This window comes from Sturnira hondurensis, unplaced genomic scaffold, assembly GCF_014824575.4.
Source record: "Sturnira hondurensis isolate 20B ecotype Veracruz unplaced genomic scaffold, ASM1482457v3 Scaffold0014430, whole genome shotgun sequence".
NCBI lineage: Eukaryota > Metazoa > Chordata > Mammalia > Chiroptera > Phyllostomidae > Sturnira > Sturnira hondurensis.
In genome coordinates, this window is record NW_028087061.1 from 1,886,298 (window position 1) to 1,907,113 (window position 20,816).

A 20,816-nucleotide genomic window follows, 5' to 3' on the forward strand; every position below is an offset into this window, starting at 1 on the left:
CCTACGTCCCACCCTGCCTGTCCCACAACACTGGGCCCTGCCCTCTGAGAGCTTGCCTCACAGAGTCCTGTGGGTGTGCGATTCATCTTGCTGGCTCCCACAGTCCCAGTGGAAGATGGGGTGTGGGGGAAGGGCATTTTTAGGCAGGGCCCCTCTTCTCTGAGCACAAATGAACCCCACAAACCCAGAGCCTGAGACCGTTTGGGGAAAATGCCTTCCTGTCTCCAAAGGTACCCAATCCAGGACATCAACATCCTGACATCAACCTTTTGGGGGGTTAAGAAAGGCACCCTCAGAATGGGAGTACCCTCAGGAGGCTGACACCCCACTTGATGATCCTCCTGAGGAGGGATCATACAGGGCAGGACTTCGGGGGGGTGGCTGCCGGTACAGGCCTCCTGAGCAGGCATCCCATGCACTGCTTCATCCAGCCCACAACTGTTCTGTTTACTCTGCAGCCAGGAAACCAGAGGTCAGAGGTTAGGCCACTTGCCCCAGGTCACAGAGTTAACGAGTGGCCAAACCAGAATTCCCACGCGGCTCTGCCTCGAACCTCCAGCCTTGACACCTCTTCCAGGCGAGTCCTCAGTCCTTGCCTACACTGACCCACAGGGCCTGTTCTGCTTCTCTCCACACACACGCTGAGCAGGCCTTACTCAGAAAGTGAGTGGCCAGCCCCCAGCTGCTCCATGAAGGCGAAGAACGCCTCCTTCTCTTCTGCCTCAGCCTCCTCCAGCACTGGGAAGCTGCTGACTGCAGATCCTCGCTTGGAGGACAGTGGCTTCCTTCTGTGGAGCCTGTGGGTGCTTGGGCTGGAGCCAAAGATGCTCTCTGTGGGAGAGAAGGGGACAGAAAGGAGCAGAGTGGGGGTAGGCTCAGTCCCTGACCTCCCACCTCGCCCTCCTCCAGCCCTTGGGGAGATAATTACATCTGTTTCGGTCACATTTACACAGGGCCATGTTCACACATGCCTCATGTCAACCCTGGGAGTCTACTGAAGGCAGGCACTGCATCCATTGTACAGATAGCCGTGTGAGGCCCAGAGAAGCCAGAAGACCTCCTGGAAGTCACACAGCAGCTCTGGAGTGGTGAACACATTTTTTCATTCACCCAGAATATTTACTGAGCACCTACTGTGTGCTGGGGATAAAATGGGCCAAAATCCCTGCCCTAGTAGAACAGCTATTACTGTGAGTGCTGAAAAGAATACATTTTTAAAAGTAAATTTGCTAAGTGGGCTAAAGGAATAAACAGGGTATTTCTATTGAGAAACCGGACAGGGAGTACTTTAGAGTGAGTGGCCAGGAATACCCCGAGGAAGTGACGTTGAAACAGAGATGAGAATAACTAGAAGGATCAAGCCATGTGGGTTCCTAAGGAAGCATATTCTAGGCAGAGAGAGCAGCAGGTACAAAGGCCCTGAGGTAGGAAACAGACTGGCACACTGGAGGAGGCAAGCGGCACTTGAGCGAGCCCAAGAGGCTAGCAGAATCTGGTGGTGCTGCCCTGTGGGCCCCAGGAAGGGGTTTGCATTTTGTTCCACAGGCATTGGGAAGTCCCTGGTGCAGGGGGCGTGATCGGACACAGATACGAAGATGGCCCCTGCAGGGGGTGCATGGACAACCATGTTCCCTCTGCCCCCACCCCCAATTCCAGGCCCCAATTCTTCCTCCCTTCTCCCAGTTTCTCAATCACCAGAACCAGAGTAACCACCTCCTGGGCAGCCCCACCCCATAAATGCAGATTCCTGGCCTCCCTCCCTGTTGTCCCCCAAACTTTTGGGAATTCGGCAGACCTGAGATCTTTAGATGGGTTTTCATTAATGTAAGGCTGGGCTGGGCTGGGCTTTGCAGGGTCCCTGCAAAGACACCACACCTTCCATTCCCTGAGTCACAAGGTCTTTCCCACTGAGAAGATCAGCAGGAATATTGTTTCCACTGGTCTTGTTCTTGAGGTTCTTTGGGCCTGTCTCAAGGAGCAGGTGTTGAAGTAGCCCTGCCCAGTGAGGATTAAGGACCTGGGAAGCCCCCACCCACTAAAAATATCACCCTTTGCTGCTCCGTGGGACCTAGAATTCCCTTAACCAACACCAGAATGTGAGCTTCCACAGACAGGAACAAGGCCCCTGGTCTCAAGAATGGGAGGTGCGTAATGTCTTGCTCAAGGGAAGACTTTTGTTGGGGAGAAGACAAGGGAGGCATCAGCAAGCAAGCCTGGAGACCTCTTTAGAGGAAGGAAATGCTCAGGGGAGCCCCCAGCCAATGAACTGCTCTGGCTGGTGGGAGGGGAAGTGATCAGATCTCCTGGGCTAGAGTCATAAGGTTCAAACCATCTGCCTTCCCACCCAGGCTTAGCATCGTTGCCTCCGCAGTAATCAGGACCATCATCCACACCCTGAACTCTCTCTTGGGTGTTGTGAGTGTCCCCTGGTTGGTAAGATGTCACTGCTGCCCTCCTGTCAGCCCAGCCTTGCCCCATGCTGGACGCCCCACACGGGGGGTGCCTGGCTGTGTTGCATGCCCCCAGAGTCCCTCCCAGGGCAGACATACTGAACCCGGAACTGAATTCTTCGAGGGAGAGGTGTCCCTTCTGCTCCACATCCACCCAGTCAAAGATCATCTCCGGCTGCTCCTCCCTACTCAGGAAGCTGAACTTGGCCACCTGCAAGGAAGGAGTGGGTTGGGTACTATTTTCACTAGAGAAGGCTCTGGGCCACCCTCAAAAAATGGAAGGTGTTTGTTTTCAGTCCCCCTCACTTCTCCTTGCCACAATCTTGGAGTCCCATAGCCTACCTGAGCCACAGTCTGCCCTTGAGACTCCTGGACTCCATCTGAGACAGTGCTCTCAGAAGAGCCTTGAACTTCCTCCACACCTTTTCCCTTCTTCCATCCATCACCAACAATGACCTGTTCTGAGTCTCATCCCCTTAGGACCCTAATAAAGGACAGCAGTAACAAATCCTCCCCAGGTTGTGTGTATCAGTGTCCAAAAACTATCTGGAACTTGAAAGTAATCCCAAAAGGTGGGCAGCACATCCTTGCAGTATTCTGCAGGGGCAAAAACCACCTGAGGGTCTTCTAGACTCTAGGAATGCTCGTAATTCATCCATGGGGCTGATGAAAGGCCTCAGACTAAATAAAGTCACAGGTGAACTTGTAGGTTTTGTCCAGGCGAGATGTAAACAATTTTTGTCTGATGGAACAGATAACCCCAAAGATTTATGGCCTGCTGGGCCTTAACCAGCTTTTAAAAATCTCCCTACTCTAGTTCTGACATTTCTTTGTTAACTTACCTGGCCTTTAAAGTACCGTTTCAACCATTCATAACATCTCTCATTAATTAATGAGTTAAATGAAATCTTTGATATTAATTTGTTTTATTTTTGCCTAAGGGTCATGATTTTTACCTTTTTGGAAATTATATTTTAATAGTTTTGAAGGCTCCATGGAGATGACCCAGTGAACTCAGCTGTCAGGACTGAATAAACTACACTGGGGAGAAGTGAACCCAAGCCCTTCTCGGCCTTGGAGGGAATCCTAAGTGTGATAGGACTTCAAGTTTGCTGACTCTGTTTCTCTAGTTTCTTTTTTTTCTTTTTCTTTTTGTTGAATTTGTGTTTTGGGTTTTGCTGGCAGCAGTGATTTTATGGACTGATTATTCTGTGATCTCCTTGGCCTACGTGCTGGAAACCTAGTGTCTGTTGGTTGAAAAACAACAGAAAATCTGATTCGCTAATCTTTTGTTGGTGTGGTACTGTTTGTTTTTCTACATGTGACCTCCAATTAGTTAAGAATTTTGTACCCCCTGGGAAGGAGAACAGCTCTTTGAGATCTGGACTGGTGAGTTGTTTCGTCTCGGTGTTGACTTTTGACCTGCTATGTCTGGAGTTACAGAAACAAAGCCAGACTCCCGCTTTGTCTGTGTGTCTACATGTCTGTAATTCAGAAAGGGCTTTAACTCACTGTGCATGTGGAACAGTTCTCTACATCTGGAGGGCATCAGTAATTTACCAGTCCTGTGCCTCTTCTGGGGGCTCTGCCTTGATGGGTTTGTAGAGACAAGCAAGTGCTTACGTAAGTCCAGTGTTTCCCAAAGTCACAGAAAATAAAGAATGCTTTAAATGCGCTAATTGTTTAAGTCCCTCTTAGAAGAAATTATTAGCTCGGAATATTTTTTTTCTCAGAAAACTTTTAAGGAGCAGGGTTCACATAATTAAGGTGAATTTTTGGACAAATTAGATTAGTTTAAGAATTTTGGTTTACAAGACACAAACAGTAGTTATCTGTTTGCTTTATATTAAATATAATACAAGAGTCAAGATGGTGGCACAGTTAAACACTGCTCACCTCCTCACAAAACTACATTAAAATTACAACTGAAATATAGAACGACCATCACTCAGAACTGTCAGAAATCGAGTTGAATGGAAGTCTGACAACTATGGAATTAAAGAAACCACATCCATCCAGACTGATAGGAGGCGTGGAGATGTAGATCAGGCTGATCCCACATCCACATGTGGGTGATAAAAATTCGGGAGGGAGATCTTGGGATCGAGGAGTCCCAGACACACACCAGGCCCCCCAGCACAGGAAGATAAGTCCCCACAACTTCTGGCTGCAAAAACCAGCAGCGATTGAGTCGGTGAAAGAAATCTCTGGAGTCCCATTCTCTTAAAGAACCTTCACATGGTCTCACCTACTTAGACTCACTCCCTCTGAGCTCCAGCACTAGGGTAGCAGCTTGAAAGGCACCAGTGGCATATAGAGAGGGACTGAAGTATCTAACATCAAGGCGAGAGCTAGGGGACAGCTTTCTCCCAGACAGAAATGCAGGCAGGGGCCCTTGTCCTTTTTCTTAACCTGCCTCTGTCCCCAAGAACCACAGAGTCAGGAAGCTGGTGCTATATATGAGACTCTATCAATCTGTCTAACACTGTTTGCCCCACCGTGGAGATCCCCAGAAACTCAGTCTCACCCAACCAGCAGGCCCACACAAACTGCTTTTCCATATGAATGGCTGGTCTTGGCTCATGCTTCATTGCTTCCTAAATCCTCTCAAACAAGCAACAGCCAATCTTAGTGAGCCTCCAGCCCCATAACTCTTGCTAAGTGGCCTCAGGCCTGGCATTAACAGAAGCCAGTTTAGGTTCACAGCTTGGCTTGCCTGGTAATCTCCAAGCCCAACACAAGTAGCAGCCATCTCGGATTGCTTTATAGCTCAGGCAGAGTGGCCCTGAGCAGGTTAAAACACTTGAGGGGTGGGGGGCTGACATTGTCCTGAACCACACAAGAAACCCCAGAGCCTATGCACCCAGTGGACAATTACAGACCATGTTGGAGCACCACCATCCTGGCCCCGCACAGCTGATCCTCCACAGAGGGAAGAGGTTGGTGGCCAGTGGTCACAGCCAGTCCTTGCAGCTGACTGGCCTGGATAAATCCCTCCCATTGACCTGACAACAACAATCAAAGCTCAACTATAAGAGGAAAATGTACTCAGCCCACTCAAAAGGCACACCTCAAGTACCTAACTGGGGTGATAAGGGAGGCTGGGCCACTGGACCCTACGGGACACCTACTACATTAGACCACACTACCAAGACAGGGAGTTATAGCCACTCTACCTAATACATAGAAACAAGTGCAGGGAGACTGCCAAAATGAGGAGACAAAGAAACGTGGCCCAAATGAAAGGACAGATCAGAACTCCAAAAAAAAGAGCTAAACAGAGGGAGATAAGCAATCTATCAGATGCAGAGTTCAAAACACTGTTTATAAGGATGCTCCAGGAACTTATTGAGGACCTCAACAGCATAAACAAGTTCCAGTCAGAAATAAAGGATACACTAATTGAAATAAAGAACAATTTACGGGAAAACAACAGTAGAGTGGATGGAGCCAAGAGTCAAATCAATGATTTGGAACATAAGGAAGCAAAAAACAACCACATAAAACGAGAAGAAGGAAAAAGAATCCGTAAAAAACCTGAAGGGCCCTGACTGGTGTAGCTCAGTGGATTGAGCATGAGCTGTGAACCAAAGGATCACTGGTTCAATTCCCAATCAGGGCACCTGCCTGGGTTGCAGGCCAGGTCCCCAGTAGGAGCAGTGCAAGAGGCAACCACACACTGATATTTCTCTCCTTCTCTTTCTCCTTCCCTTTCCCTCTCTCCAAAAATAAATAAATAAATAAATAAATAAATAAAAAACAAGGATACTGTAAGCAGCCTCTGGGACAACTTCAAGAGGTTCAACATTTGCATCATGGGGGTGCCAGAAGGAGAAGAGAAAGAGTGAGAAAATGGAAATCTATTTGAAAAATAATGAAAGAAAACTTCCCTAATTTGGTGAAGGAAATAGACATACAAATCCAGGAAGCACAGATAGTACAAAACAAGATGTACTCAAAGCATCCCACTCCAAGACACACCATAATTAAAAGACCAAAGATTAAACATAAAGAGAGACTCTTAAAAGCAGCTAGAGAAAAGCAGTTAGTTACTTACAGGGGAGTTCCCATAAGACTATTTGATTTCTCAAAAGAAACTTTGCAGGCTAAAAGGAATTGGCAAGAAATATTCCAAGTCATGAAAAGCAGGGACCTACAGCCAAGATTGCTCTATTCAGCAAAGCTATCATTTAGAATCAAAGGGCAGGTATAGAACTTCTCAGACAAGAAAAAGCTAAATGAGTTTATCATCACCAAACCAATATTATATGAAATGTTAAAGGGACTTATCTAAGAAAAAGAAGAAGTTCGAAACTATGAACTATAAAATGTCAATAAATACATGTCTTTCAACAATTGAATCTAAAAAACAAACTAAGCAAAGAAGAACAGAGACAGAATCATGGATACAGAGAGCATTTGGATGGTGGCCAGATGGGAGGGGCTTGTGGGGGTATGGGTGAAAGGTGAGGGGATTAAGGAGTACAAATAGGTAGTTACAGAGTAGGAAATGGAGTAGCTAAAGAATTTACATGCATGACCCATGAGCATGAACAATGGCATGGGACTGCCTCAGGGAGTGGGAGGTGTCGGATGGAGGGGGGAAAGGGGAGAAAAATCAGGACAACTTTAACAGCATGATCAACAAAATATAATTTTTTAAAATATAATACAAGCTTACATTTTATTTTTTATAACATCTGGGTTTATTTTTTGTAAAGAAACTAGTTAACCTGAATGTCCTACACTTCTTATTTTGTCTCATTGGTCAAATATGCCAACATTATCTGTATATAATGTTTAATATTATAAAAATTTAAATTTGTACTCAACTAAATTGGTTCATTATTCTAACAAATGTTATACTAACAGTTCTTATATTTTGTAGTATGTCACTTTAAATACAGTTTTGAAGATCTTTAGTAACTTGAAAAACCCAAATTAATATCAAGTTAATTAAGAAAAATATACCACTAAAACTTTAAATGCTAAGCATAATTTTAAGTTCATATCTTTTTGCTTCTTGCGTTTAGGTGCTGGAGAGCAGCTATATCTTTGGGTCATGTTAATGAGTAAATCCATCCGGGCATTTTCAATAATCATGCACAGGAAAGCAGAACCCAAGTAGGTGTTTGTACACTTGTGGTCACAGCAACAGTAGTCACAATAGCTAAAATACGGAAGCAACTCAAATAGATGAAATGTGGTAGATACACACAACGAAATATCATTCAGTTTTTAAAAAAGAAGGAAATTCTGATATGTGTTTCATCATAGATGAACCTTGAGGACATTATGCTGACTACCTGAGGGACCCACAGGAGTCAAATCATAGACAGAGAAGGTAGCATCGGGGAGGTAGGAGGACGGGAGTCATTGTTTAATGGGTGTAGAGCTTTAGCTGGGGAAGATGAAGAGGTTCTGGATGGGATGCTGGTGATGATTGCACAACAATGTGAATTATTTAATATCACCACACATAAAAGTGGTTAAAGTGGTAAGTTTTATGCTAGGTATTTTTCAACACAATTTTTAAAAAGTCGTACAAGGGGTATGTATGACTATAGAAAGTCATGTTACGGTGTACTTAAGAGCTTTGCTTGTCTACTGAAATGCTTATATAAGACAGGACTTCTGCCAAGATGGAGGCATAGGTGGGAACACTGTGCCTTCTCCCACAACCAAGTTTGAATACAACAAAGTTTTGGAGAACAAAGACACAGCCAAAGAACCGAAAATTGAATTATACGAAAGTCTGACAACAACGAACCGTTGAACCAGGATGGTAAAAGAGGCGGAACCAGCAGCGGAGCAGGGTCGGGCAGGAAGGATCCCCAGACCTAGGCTTGCAAGTGGCCTGGACCCAGTCAGGGTGTGGGGCAGACTGACCTCGGTGGCACATTTGCGCACAGTGAGACGGACCACACAGGCCCCAGGGGGCGAGGGCTGACGGTGGTGGCACACTCACGTGCAGTGGGACGAAACGCGCAGGCCCCGGTGACGGTGGCAGCTGCCGCACCTGTGGGGGCCTCGGTGGGAGGCGGCAGACGGGACGCCATTGCTCCTCGTTGACCCCGCCCCCACATACAGAGTCACAACCCAGCGACTGAGTTGCCCTGCTCTGGTGAACACCTAGGGCTCCGATCCTGCTACGTAACAGGCATGAACAGCCCAAAAGATGGCGCAAGAAGAACTCAAAGTCCCAGAGCGATAACTCTAAGCGACTGAGAGATTGCCAGCCTCTCAGAAGCACAGTTCAAGACACTGTTTATCAGGATGCTCACGGAACTGGTTGATTATAGTCACAAATTAGAGGAACATATGAAGGCTAAACTAATTGAAATGAAGGGAGATGCACAGGAAACTAATAGTGATGGAAAGGAAACTCGGACTCAAATCAATGGAATGGACCAGAAGGAAGAACAAAACATCCAACCAGAAAAGAATAAAGAAATGAGAATTCAAAAAAATAAGGAAAGGCTTAGGAACCTCCAGGACATCTTTAAACGTTCCAACATCCGGATTATAGGGGTACCAGAAGGGGGAAAGAAACAGCCACGAGTGGAAAACGTATTTGAACAAATAAAGGAGAACTTCCCCAGTCTGGCAAAGGACATAGACTTCCAGGAAATCCAGGAAGCTCAGAGAGTGCCAAAGAAGTTGGACCCAAGAAGGAACACACCAAGGCACCTCATAATTACATTAGCCAAGATTAAAATGAAGGAGAGAATCCTAGAAGCAGCAAGAGATAAGGGGACAGTCATCTACAAAGGAGTACCTATCAGACTGTCAGCTGATTTCTCAAAAGAGACCTTACAGGCAAGAAAGGGCTGGAAAGAAGTATTCCAAGTCATGAAATCCAAAGACCTACAGCCAAGATTGCTTTATCCAGCAAAACTTTCATTTAGAATGGAAGGGCAGATAAAGTGCTTCTCAGATAAGGCCAAGTTCAAGGAGTTCATCATCACCAAGCCCTTATTATATGAAATGCTGAAGGGACTTATATAAGAAAAAGAAGATGAAAAATATGAACAGTGAAAGGACAGCAAACTCACAGTTATTAAAAACCACACCTAAAACAAAAGCAAACCAAGAGGACAGCTAGATCAGGAGTGGAACCATAGAAATGAAGAAAACATGGAGGGTTAGCAGCAGGGGAGTGGGAGGAGGAGAAGGGGGGAGAAGGTACAGAAAATAACATAGACAGTAGGTAGAAAATAGATAGGGGGGAGGGCAAGAATAGTAGGGGAAATATAGAATCTAAAGAACTTGAGACACGTGGTTATAAGCTAAAAGGGGAGATGGTGGGGGAGGGAGTGTGGGGATGGAGGGGAATGAAGGGGGGAATAGAACAACTGTAATGGTATAATCAATAAAATATATTTAAAAAAAGAAATGCTTATATAAGACAGATTGTTCTGTTATTTACCCCAAGTTCATTCTGTAAAATGGAGGTTAATTACTTTGGTTAACAGTTATAGTCACTATAGGTGTCTGAGATACTAGAAATGGTGACAGAGGAATCCGGTGTGTCTGCAGGGAAAATGGGCTGTGTTTTTGCTTCCCAAGGGACAAAGGAAGTGGTTTTGTCTTGAAGCATTTGGTTGTTCCAAAACATGAAAAAATATAAAAGGCAAAACCTGAATAGGTATAGAGAGTTGTAAAGGGTTTTCTGAAAGGAAATCTTATTTGCCTTGATTTATAATACCTGAGTCTGAAAATAAGCTATGAAATATGTTGACATTTTGCCAAATTTGCCTCCATTTTGATGGGTTTAAAACCAAATTGAAAACAAAATTTGTGAAATTTTGACTGCCCTGTGTTATATTAATGCAGAATGAGAGTTGAGTTCCATCTTTATTAAAGTGATAAATTGGTGTTAGAGTTCTTAACAAGGGTCAAAAAGAGGTTCTAGTTATCTTTTTTGTAAGTTGCCCAGAAAACCGATCCCATTTCTCAACAGAATAAATCTATATTTTGACTTTCTTGTTTTCTAACTTTTTCTAAAAGAAAAAACTCCAAGCTACCTCTCTTGTGAAAGAGTTAAATACCCTTGCAGTTGTGTTACTCCTCCTATGTTCACTTCAAAATATTGTATTTTGTTGCCATTTTGATTAAATAGGTGACCAAGTACTATTTCTCAGGCTCCCATGATCCTATCTTAATCTAGAGGCCAAATTTCTCTAATAGCTCTTTTGATATTGCCTTTCCAATATCAGATAGTAAATTTAGGTGAAAAAGCCCTTCGGGATATCTTTCTCTATATTCATTAAATACTTCACCACTATTGTAAGAGCACCACGGGCAAGAAATACCGAGTGTTGGCGCAGACCTGCAGAGAAGGGAGCCCTGTGCACTTGTGGTGGGAATGTGGTTGGTGCAGCCACTATGGAAAATGGTATAGAGGTTCTTCAAAACAATTAAAAACAAAACTACTGTATGATCCAGCAATTTCACATCTGGGTATTTATCTGAAAAAAAATGAAAACACTAATGTGAAAAGATATATCCTCCCCCATGTCCATCGCAGCATTATGTACAACAGCCAAGACACAGAAATAACCTAAATATCCACTGATGGATGAATGGATAAAGATGTGATGTATACATATATTTAAAAAATACATTTTTGTCCCTGGCTGGTGTAGCTCAGTGGATTGAGTGTGGGCCTGCGAGCTAGATGATCACGGTTCAATTCCCAGTCAGGGCACATGCCTCAGTTGCCTCTCATGCGTCCAGCAGTGGAAGCATGAGAGGCAACCATACATTGATATTTCTCTCCCTCTCTCCTTCCCTTCCCCTCTAAAGATAAATAAATAAATAATTTTAAAAATACATTTTTAAGTTCACTGACATTAGTTAATACAGTTGTGTTTAACACCTCCTTCAATAAGTTGATCATCATCAATAAAGAAAAATAGGAGTGACTTCTGGCCAAGATGGAGGCATAGGTGGAAACACTGCTCCTTCCCACAACTAAATTTAAAGACAGCGAAGTTTTAGTAACAAAAATGCAGCCACAGCAGCGAAAATTGAACTGCATGGAAGTCTGACAACAAACTACCCAGCCAGACAGCGTCACAACCCAGCGACTGGGTCGCCCCACCCTGGTGAACACCTAAGGCTCCGCCCCTCGTACATAACAGGAACAAACAGAGCAAAACATTATGACTCAAGAACAGCTCAAAGCACCAGAGCCTATAATTCTAAGTGACCAAGAAATAGCCAACCTTTCAGATGCACAGTTCAAAATACTGGTGATCAGGATGCTCACAGAACTGGTTGATTTTAGTCACAAATTAGAGGAACATATGAAGGCTAAACTGATTGAAATGAAGGGAAATGCACAGGAAACCAATAGGGATGGAAAGGAAACTCAGACTCAAATCAAGGGACTGGACCAGAAGGGAGAAAGAAACAACCAAACAGAAAAGAAGGAAGAAACAAGAATTCAAAAAAATTAGGACAGGCTTAGGAACCTCCAGGACATCTTTATACGTTCCAACAGCCGAATTATAGGGGTACCAGAAGGGGAAGAGGAACAGCAACAAGTGAAAAACCTGAACAAGTAATAAAGGAGAACTCCCCAGTCTGGCAAAGGAAATAGACTTCCAAGAAATCCAGGAAGCTCAGAGAGTCCCAAAGAAGTTGGACCCAAGAAGGAACACACCAAGGCATAATTACATTAGCCAAGACTAAAATGAAGGAGAGAATCCTAGAAGCATCAAGAGATAAGGGGACAGTTATCTACAAAGGAGTGCCCATCAGACTGTCAGCTGATTTCTCAAAAGAGAACTTACAGGCAAGAAGGAGCTGGAAGGAAGTATTCCAAGTCATGAAATCCAAAGACCTACATCCAAGATTGCTCTATCCAGCAAAGCTTTCATTTAGAATGGAAGGGCAGATAAAGTGCTTCTCAGATAAGATCAAATTCAAAGATTTCATCATCACCAAGCCCTTATTATATGAAATGGTAAAGGGACTTATCTGAGAAAAAGAAGATAAAAAATATGAACAGTGAAAGGACAGCAAACTCAGAGTTATTAACAACCACACCTAAAACAAAAGCAAACCAAGAGGACAGCTAGATCAGGAGCGGAACCATAGAAATGAAGAACACATGGAGGGTTAGCAACAGGAGAGTGGGAGGAAGAGAAGGGGGAAGAAGGTACAGAGAATAAGTAGCATAGATGGTAGGTGGAAAATAGACAGCGGGGAGGGCAGAAATACTATGGGAAATACAGAATCTAAAGAACTTGTGACACGTGGACATGAACAAAAGAGGGGAATGGTGGGGGAGGGGTGTGCAAGGTGGATGGGAGTGAAGAGGGGGAATGGGACAACTGTAATGGCATAATCAATAAAATATATTTTTTTAAAAGAAAAATAGTGTAATATTTGTCATACGTAGAAGAAAATAAAAACTGAGGCTTTAACGTGTAACAAGATCTGATGTTTAATATGGCTTGGACGCAGAAAAGAGGGGCATCATAGGAAGAACTGTCAACTCAGAAGAGATGCTCAGCCTTTCCCAGGCTAAGTTTACACAGGTGAAATGCTATTAATAGGACCATTTCAGAGGTTGCATGCTTTGTGGGATGGCCATGGAGGTTTCCCAATGCCTTTGCTGTTTACCATGTGTCCTTACCTTCGGGGGAAACCCTGGCCAAACCCTTGTGAAATAGTTACATGTGGTACCCCGGGGGAGAACGTGACTCTCTCCACTCTGACCTGATTAGTTACTGTCACTAATAACCACAGCCCTTTAAACTCATCACTAAATAAGTTCCTGCTTTGCCTGGAGGCTCTGTTAAAAGCTGCAGGCCATGGGTTGTGTCTTCCACCAAGGACAGACTCACAAGCGGTGGAGAAGCACCGCACCAGGTTCTCAGAACTACTGGTGCTTCTCTCGGGGACAGGAGGCTGCCCTGACATTAATCACCCCTCAGACTGAGCTTGTGGGCTGACAATTTCTAGGGCTCTTTTGATTCCACAAGCAGCCAGCTTGCCCAAGATCCAGCAGAACAAGAATTGATTACTTCCATGGAACTGAATGAATGGCTCAAGGAAACCTAGTTGTGGTTCTGTGTTGGAAATATAATTGGTATTATTTTTGTTAATTTGTTTTTATAGATCTATGAGAAAGTTCTTTCTCTGTCTTCTTGAGTTGTCTCTAACCTTCAGTTTAGTAGATTACAGCTTGGGTAAACTGAAATTAAACATATTAAATGGTATCTGCATCTCACCGACCCCATCCTGATTCAGAAACCAATGCTTTTACCAAATCTCCTTACTTTCCATGGCAGAGTAGTCACTGACACAGGTTCAGTGAGAATCCGTCCTCCTTTTTGCTGAGATACAGCTAGTAAATCGGTTGTGCAACTGTAGTGTCATATTGGAGAATGATTCTCTTTCAATCAGGTGTGACAAGTCCTCTGTAAGGAACGTGGAGACAACGCCTGCCAAACCCTCCCAGGAGCCAGATGACAAGGAAGGCCACTTCTGGACAGAGAGCCACCTTAGAACATGGGAACCTGAAGAAGGCAGGCAGTCCCTCACATTTCTAGGGGCTGCAGGTAAAAGCTGGTGGGAAGAGAGTCCGGTTGGTTTCCCAGCCTTGGGATAGATAGGGGGTCGGCTTCAGCACTGAAAGTGCCCCATCCCAGATGCCCTTCAAGTCCCAGGCAGATGAGACAGACAGACAGTTACTCGAGACAGCAGAGCAGATGAGAGAGTTTTCAAGTCTGAAACTTGGAAATAGGGTGGATAGCATGTCCTTTCAAGCAATGTATAGACTAGAAAAATGCACTTAGTTCATCTCATTGTTTGCCTTAAATTAAAAGTCCCAGACTTACTGAAGTTACTTGTTAACTTGCAGATTTTTGTCCCAGAGAGAAGAAAACAGTTTCTTCCTAGCAGAACAGATAACCCCAAAGATTTATGGGATGTTGGACATGAGTCATTTTTAAAATTGAACTAAGCCACCTTATCATAACACTCTGTCAAATTGCCTATAAAAATCCTAGTTTCTCAAATCTATCTTTCTTTCTTTCTTTCTTTCTTTCTTTCTTTCTTTCTTTCTTTCTTTCTATTTAATCTTCACCCAGTGACATTTTTTCATTGTTTTTATAGAGAGAGGAAGGAGGAGAGAGGGGAGAAAGAGAGATCGAGAAACATTGGTGTGAAAGAACATTGAATGGCTGCCTTCTTATACGTTCCCTAGCTGGGGTCAAACCTCCAACTCTGTATGTACCCTGACTGGGAATCGAACTCACAACCTTTTGGTGTACAGGATGATGCTCCAACCAACTGAGCCACAGCAGCCAGGGCTAAAATGTTCTTTAAACCCATCATAATATCTTACTGGTTCCCTCATTAATTAATAACAGTTAGGTAAGACCTTTGATAAGTGCTGATTTTATATTTACTTGAAACTCTTTTTTTAACCCTTTTGAAAATGATATTTTAATATCAACCATCCATACCTTGTTGTGGCCCTGAAGCTGCATTATAGGAAAGGTCAGTTTTGTGGGGAGAAGGACAAAATCTGGAGCATGGAGCAGTATCAGAAGGAGACGGCAGGCCAGTGAGACTCTAGCAACCCACATAAGGCCCTTTGCAGAGAACAAGGAAAAACCAAGAAAAATCAGTCAGTCTGATGTAGGCCACAGCCAAAGACTCCTTACTGGGACACACAGCATGGCTGATTTATGTTCATTCAAGCTTACAGTCATCGACATGGTTTGATTTCCAGACCTCTGACCGCTTCCCAAGGTAGACTTCCCTATTCAGTGGGCCTAAAATGATATCATCTACAAGTTACCTCTTTGGCTTAAAGTCCTTTTTGTTGTTAAAATGTAAATGTTTCTTCCTTGGTCAGCGTGACTCACTTGGTTGGAGCAGCATCCTATACACTGAAAGGTCATGGATTCGATACCTCGTCAGGGCACATACCTAGGTTGGGGGTTCAATCCCCAGTCAGAGCACGTGTGGGTGGCAACCGATTGATGTTGCACTCTCACATTGCTATTTCTCTCTCTCCCTTCCTCTCTCTCTCTCAAATCTATCTATCTATCTATCTATCTATCTAGTTTTAAAGATTTTATTTATTTATTTATTTGTAAAGAGAGGGGAAGGGAGGAAGAAAGGGAGAGAAACTTCAATGTGTGGTTGCTACTCACACACCATCAACTGGGGACTTGTCTCGCTACCCAGGCATGTGCCCTGACTGGGAATCGAACTGGTGACTCTTTGGTTCACAGGCTGGCACTCAATCCACTGAGCCACACCAGACAGGTATATTTATGTTTGTGTTTATGTTTTAATGTAAACGTTTCTGAAAGAGGGTTACACATGAAGCCTTATCAGTCATTCACACATTAGCATAAACAAATTTCTAGGCTTTTTTGAGATCAAATTTAGATGAGAGAATGAGGACAGAGCAGGAAAGCCTTGTGTTCCCAGGAGGGCAAGTCTTGAAAAGGGATTCAGGGGATGGGACGAGGTCTTCAACTCACCTCCAGGTCCTCACGGGTGACAAAGCCCCTTTCCTTGGCACCACAGGCCTGGAAGAAGGTCTGCAGTTCTGCAGCTGCCTGGGAGGACCAGGACTCTGGCCCTGGAGCCACAGGGGCATCCTGGCCATCAGTGGGCTCTCGAATCTGCCGCCGGCGGCTAGAGCCCAGTTTCCGGCCTTTTCGGATCACTCTCTGTCCAGGCTCCATGCTGCTCTGGCCTGGAGACCAAGAATAGTGAGGGGCACTGGGCTGCAGCACAGTCACTGCCTGCTGAAATCCCTCCCATGGCTCCCCATGACCCCTGGAGAAAACCCACCTTGGGTGATGCAGCCCTGCCTGACTGGACCCCTGCTGGCCTCTCTGACCTCATGGCCTCAAGCACACCCTGCCCAGAACCTTTGGCCTTTCTCTTCCCTCTGCCTGGAATACCCTTCCCCGAGCTATCCACGTGCCTTCATCTTCTTCACATCTCACGTCAACTGTCCGGCCTCCTCTGGCTGTTCTGTAAAAGAGCCCCTAGTGCAGGGTAGGTTCTGTTCAGGGCTTCGGGCTGGTTATACAGGGCCACCCAGAGTCTCGCTGTCTGGAGCCTGGGAGCACCTTGCAAGCCGTCTCTCCTGCTGCTCCTCCAGCCCATTTCCTCACACCTCACCTTCTGGGGAGGATCCCTCCAGAGTTACCTCCTCCCTCTCTCAGTTTCTCTTCACCTCCAGCTTTTTTTCCTCCTCAACACCATTTCTCTGCTCTTTCCACACACCAACAAGGGTCAGGAGCTGCCCCGTGGTGGCCTTGCGGGATGTGCCCATCCTTCCCTCCCCCGTCCCACCCCTGGCAGTCCACAGCAGACTTCTCAACCACTTCCCACATTTAGGAGGCCAGATTCCTCCCTCCCTTGCTCCCTCTGCCCAAACCTCCCTACTTTCTTGCCCCCGTACCTAGCTGGTGCCTCTTCCTCCCTCAGCTGAGGGTCTGCCTCCTCCAAGAAGCCTTCTACCCTCAACTTCAAGTAAGGTTCAGGACCCCCTTGTCTGTGGCTCCATGATGCCCTGGGCTCCCCTATGGATGTCACTGTGCACCTTGGTTCACATTGTTTCCAGCTCCTTGGCACATAGTAGGTACTCAAGTAAGGGCTGTCCAATTCATGAACTGAGGTCCTTTCATCTGTCACTGAAGGTCTTAGGTCAGCCAGTCAATTAACAAGGATTTTGATGGATAAGGCTTTGTCCAGATGAGGCCCCAGGGTAGGAGAAAGGGAGGCTGGAGTTTGGAAGGGGCATTCGGGGACCTGCCCTGGGGGGACTAAGTCTGGGGTACACAGAACTGTATGGGCTGGGAGGGGCTTCATGTGCACAGGGTCAGGCAGCTTCCTGTGGGCCGTGGTACTTGAGTCAAGCTCTCAAGGAGGCGGGTAGGGTTTAGAAGCAGTGGACAGCATGTGCAAAGGAACCGAGGCAACAGAACAACACACTACCTCTGGCCTTTCTCTGTTGGGGCCAAAGGTAACAGACAGGCTGAGTGGAAGGATCAGGGGGCTCTGCCTCAGGGATGATGAGCTCACTCCAGGGGCCTAGAGCCACTGGCCCAGCCTCGCCTTGGGCAAATTCCCTCCCACAGAAAGCATAGATCTTGAAAGAAGCAGTTCCCCCTTGACGAGGCCCCCAAACTTGAAACTAAAGTAGTCTCTGCTTTTCCTCTTCTGTCTCTCCATCCCATCCATCTGTCTCTTTGCCTGTCACTCTTGGGACCTTCAAAGTCTGTTTCCGGTGCTGCTTCCCGATCACAGACGTCAACCAGCAGCGGTGCGCTGGAGCCAAGCCAGGCTCCGGAGGGAGTGAGCGCTAGAGCCAGTCATGCTCCTCCCTTCCTCACCCAGTGGCTCTACTCAGACACTGTGGGAGTATTCACTCCATGCAGCTTAGCAAAGGGGACAAACCAGGGCTTTTTCCTCCCACAGAGCAGTTACAAGTCCGCCTCTTCTGAGAAGACTCCTTTCTGCCCAGTGCCTCCCAAGATCTGGCGCGCATTTGCGTGACCAGCATTCGCTGAGTACCAGCCGAAGGTCGGCAGAGTGGCAAGCATGCGTGCAGGCGCTTCCCTTAGGAATAGAAGCCCTTGCCCCGTGGCAGTTTACCCCGACCTTGAACCCATAGACATGGAAAAGGAGGCCCAAGAAAGGAGGTGACTTCTATGCACAGTGCTTTGAAGTCAGACTCTGCCTCTCCCAGTCCTGCCGCTTGCTAACTGTCTGACCTTGGGCAAGTCACTTAACTTCCTTGTACCTCAGTTTCCTCACTGGACATGAAAGGAGAAATATTTACCACACAGGGGCGACAAAATTAAAGTTGAATTGCCACCCCCCAATTCTGGCTTTACTTCCTCTTAGCACTTGTCACCTGACCAGAATACTCTTTCACTCAATTATTTTGTAAAGTTTCCATCTCCTCTCACTGAAATACAAGCCTCCCGTGAGTCGGGAGCTGACTCTTGCTCACTGCTCCAACCCGGATCCCTAGAACAGCGCCTCACGTACAATCTGCACTCCGCAACCATTGGCTGAGTCTATACTCCACGTAAAGCACTCACAGCTGTGCCCAGCACACAGTGACGGCTGGCAAAGGTGGCAATGACAATGGTGGTGACAACATGGGTGAGGGTGACATTCGAGCTTCATAAAAGCCAGGTACTGGACAGATATGATTTGTCCCTATTTGACAGATGAGGAAACTGAGGGAGGGAAGCTCTCAGCCTCAGAGACATCAGCAGCAGAACGTGTTGGTCATGGGATGGATTTCACCCAAGGCCACTTTTTGGTGGCAGAAGGCCTGTCTGTGGGTCACAGGCGCCCACCACAGCAGGCATAAGTGGGACAGGGTTCGCGGAGCAGGGAAGGAGGTCAGGCTTTACTCGGGGTTGTGAGACTTGGAAAATTAAGTTTCACACGCACTTCCGTTGATGGAGATAACACACACTTGAGGCAGCAAGATAAGATTCCCATGACGGAAGCTTCTCGAACTGGTAAGTGGGGGAAGAGTCTACTGTGATGTGGGTGCCACAGTGCCACGTCTGTCAGGATCCCTAAAGAGATTAGAATCCTGAAATACATTCCTTGTGGCCACATTCCAGGTCATAGGACATTCTTAGTGTCTCTTTCGGGAAGGAGCTCAGCTGCACCTCCACAACCCCTTTTCAGGAGGCATTTATAGAAAAGAAGCCCCCAGCCTCCGCTCTGCCACAGTCCCCAGCATTAGCCCTCTGAGCCAGTCCATCTTTTTTCCCTGGAGTCCACTCAGTGGCCTCCACTTGCCTGTCAGGAGGCCTGGGACAGAGAGGCCACAGGTACCCAGCAGCCAGCACTGCCTCAGAGTGCCTGTCACCATCAGTCAGAGCCAGTGTTTGCCCCTCACAGCCCTACCGCCCCCTGTCCCACCCATGCCGGCTCCAGCAGGCATCTGTGACCCACTTACAGGCATGGCCATTCAGACACAGTGGGGACAGCCTTCCGTCAGTCCTTACATGGGTGTACATGCATGTGCACACACACACACACTGTCCCCCCTCAGCCAGCTTCCATTCAGTCATAACGAGCACCCTCACAGCCCGTGTACAAATGTCCCTGCCACCCGTTCACTGGGAACAGCATGCCTTAGAGTCAGACAGCAGGGGCGCCCTCCGTCAGCACCCCCACCCCCGCCGCATCCCCCTTCCTAGATCACCGCTACCGCACACCTTCACTGGTCACAACCCCCTCAAAACACGTACACACACACACACGGAGCACAACCCCTTCTCACAGTCCTTGCCCCAGAAGTCGTACAAAGTTTGAAGCCAGATGAGAGCAAACGAATCCCACTCCCAAGCGTCCATAGGAATCAGCTCCCTGCTGCGATTCCTCAGGGGAACGAGCACCTTGGGCTTTCAGTCAGGAAGTGGAGAGCTGTGTGAGGACAGGGTGGGGACGGCAGCAGGGGACATCACAGGGACTGCAGGTGCCATAGAGCCTCCCCCACTCCCATCCTTTTCTCACCAAAGGGGTGAGGCACTGGGTGGGCTCTCAACCCACTTACTCCAATAACTGCCCATAATAGCGATAGTCACACAACCCAAATTGTCCAAGTTGAGGGGTCTGAGGGCCCACCTCCCGCCTTGTTTCAGTTTACTCACTTCTCTACCCTCACTAACCTGATAGGCAAACAGAGGCTCTGAGAAGCCAGGTGACTTGCCCAAGGTCACATGACCATTTAAGGGCAGGTAATGTACCCAAATCTCCTGCCCCCATTGCCCTCCATTACATCATGCAGAGAGCCCCAAATTCACAAGAAAAGAGAACTTGGCCCTTTGCACCCTCGTCATAGGAGCTGCATGAGGGCCACTGCTGCCTTCCCCATCCCCATCTCTCCAAAGAAAATAAGCATTGCAACCCAGGGGAGCTCCCACCTCTCAAAGACTCCAGCCGTGCGTGCAGCCCGCTCTCCTGGACCTGCCCGTTCAGAAGCCCACTAGCTCTGGAACTGTTAACAGTCTTGTCTCTTGCTTAATCATTCTTCCGTTCCCCAGCGAGCCAATCTCCTGTGTTAATTTCTGAGACTTCCTGTAGAAGTGGCCACTGCTTATCCTTTCACAATTTTGTATGGTTTTCCCGAGGCCCCCTCGCCCTAGAATCCTGGAACTGGAGAATGCTGCAGCTGGGAGGAAAGTCCTTCTAAGCAGAGGCTCCAAAGGGTGAGGTGGACTGCCCAAGGTCATCCAGCCCTCAATGGCAAAGCCAGAAATTGGACCCTACTCTCTGGTTGCTATGGTGATGCAATGCCTTATGCCAGCCAAGGTGTTGATAGGCACAGTTATAGCTATC

General features: G+C 46.6%; 1 protein-coding gene across 1 annotated transcript in view; it reads right to left on the minus strand.

Annotated features, from left to right (window-relative positions):
• The window catches only part of RAB44 (RAB44, member RAS oncogene family), a 34,751-nt gene extending 14,270 nt beyond the window's left edge, over positions 1 to 20,481 (minus strand). Inside the window, exons 1-4 of the mRNA XM_037063297.1 lie at positions 20,402 to 20,481; positions 15,968 to 16,185; positions 2,550 to 2,661; positions 657 to 831 (exon numbers count right to left, since the gene is read on the minus strand). Coding sequence (XP_036919192.1) covers positions 657 to 831; positions 2,550 to 2,661; positions 15,968 to 16,174 — 494 coding nt within the window. The 5' untranslated portion in view covers positions 16,175 to 16,185; positions 20,402 to 20,481. The remainder of the gene's footprint in view (positions 1 to 656; positions 832 to 2,549; positions 2,662 to 15,967; positions 16,186 to 20,401) is intronic.
• Positions 20,482 to 20,816: the final 335 nt, after the last annotated feature.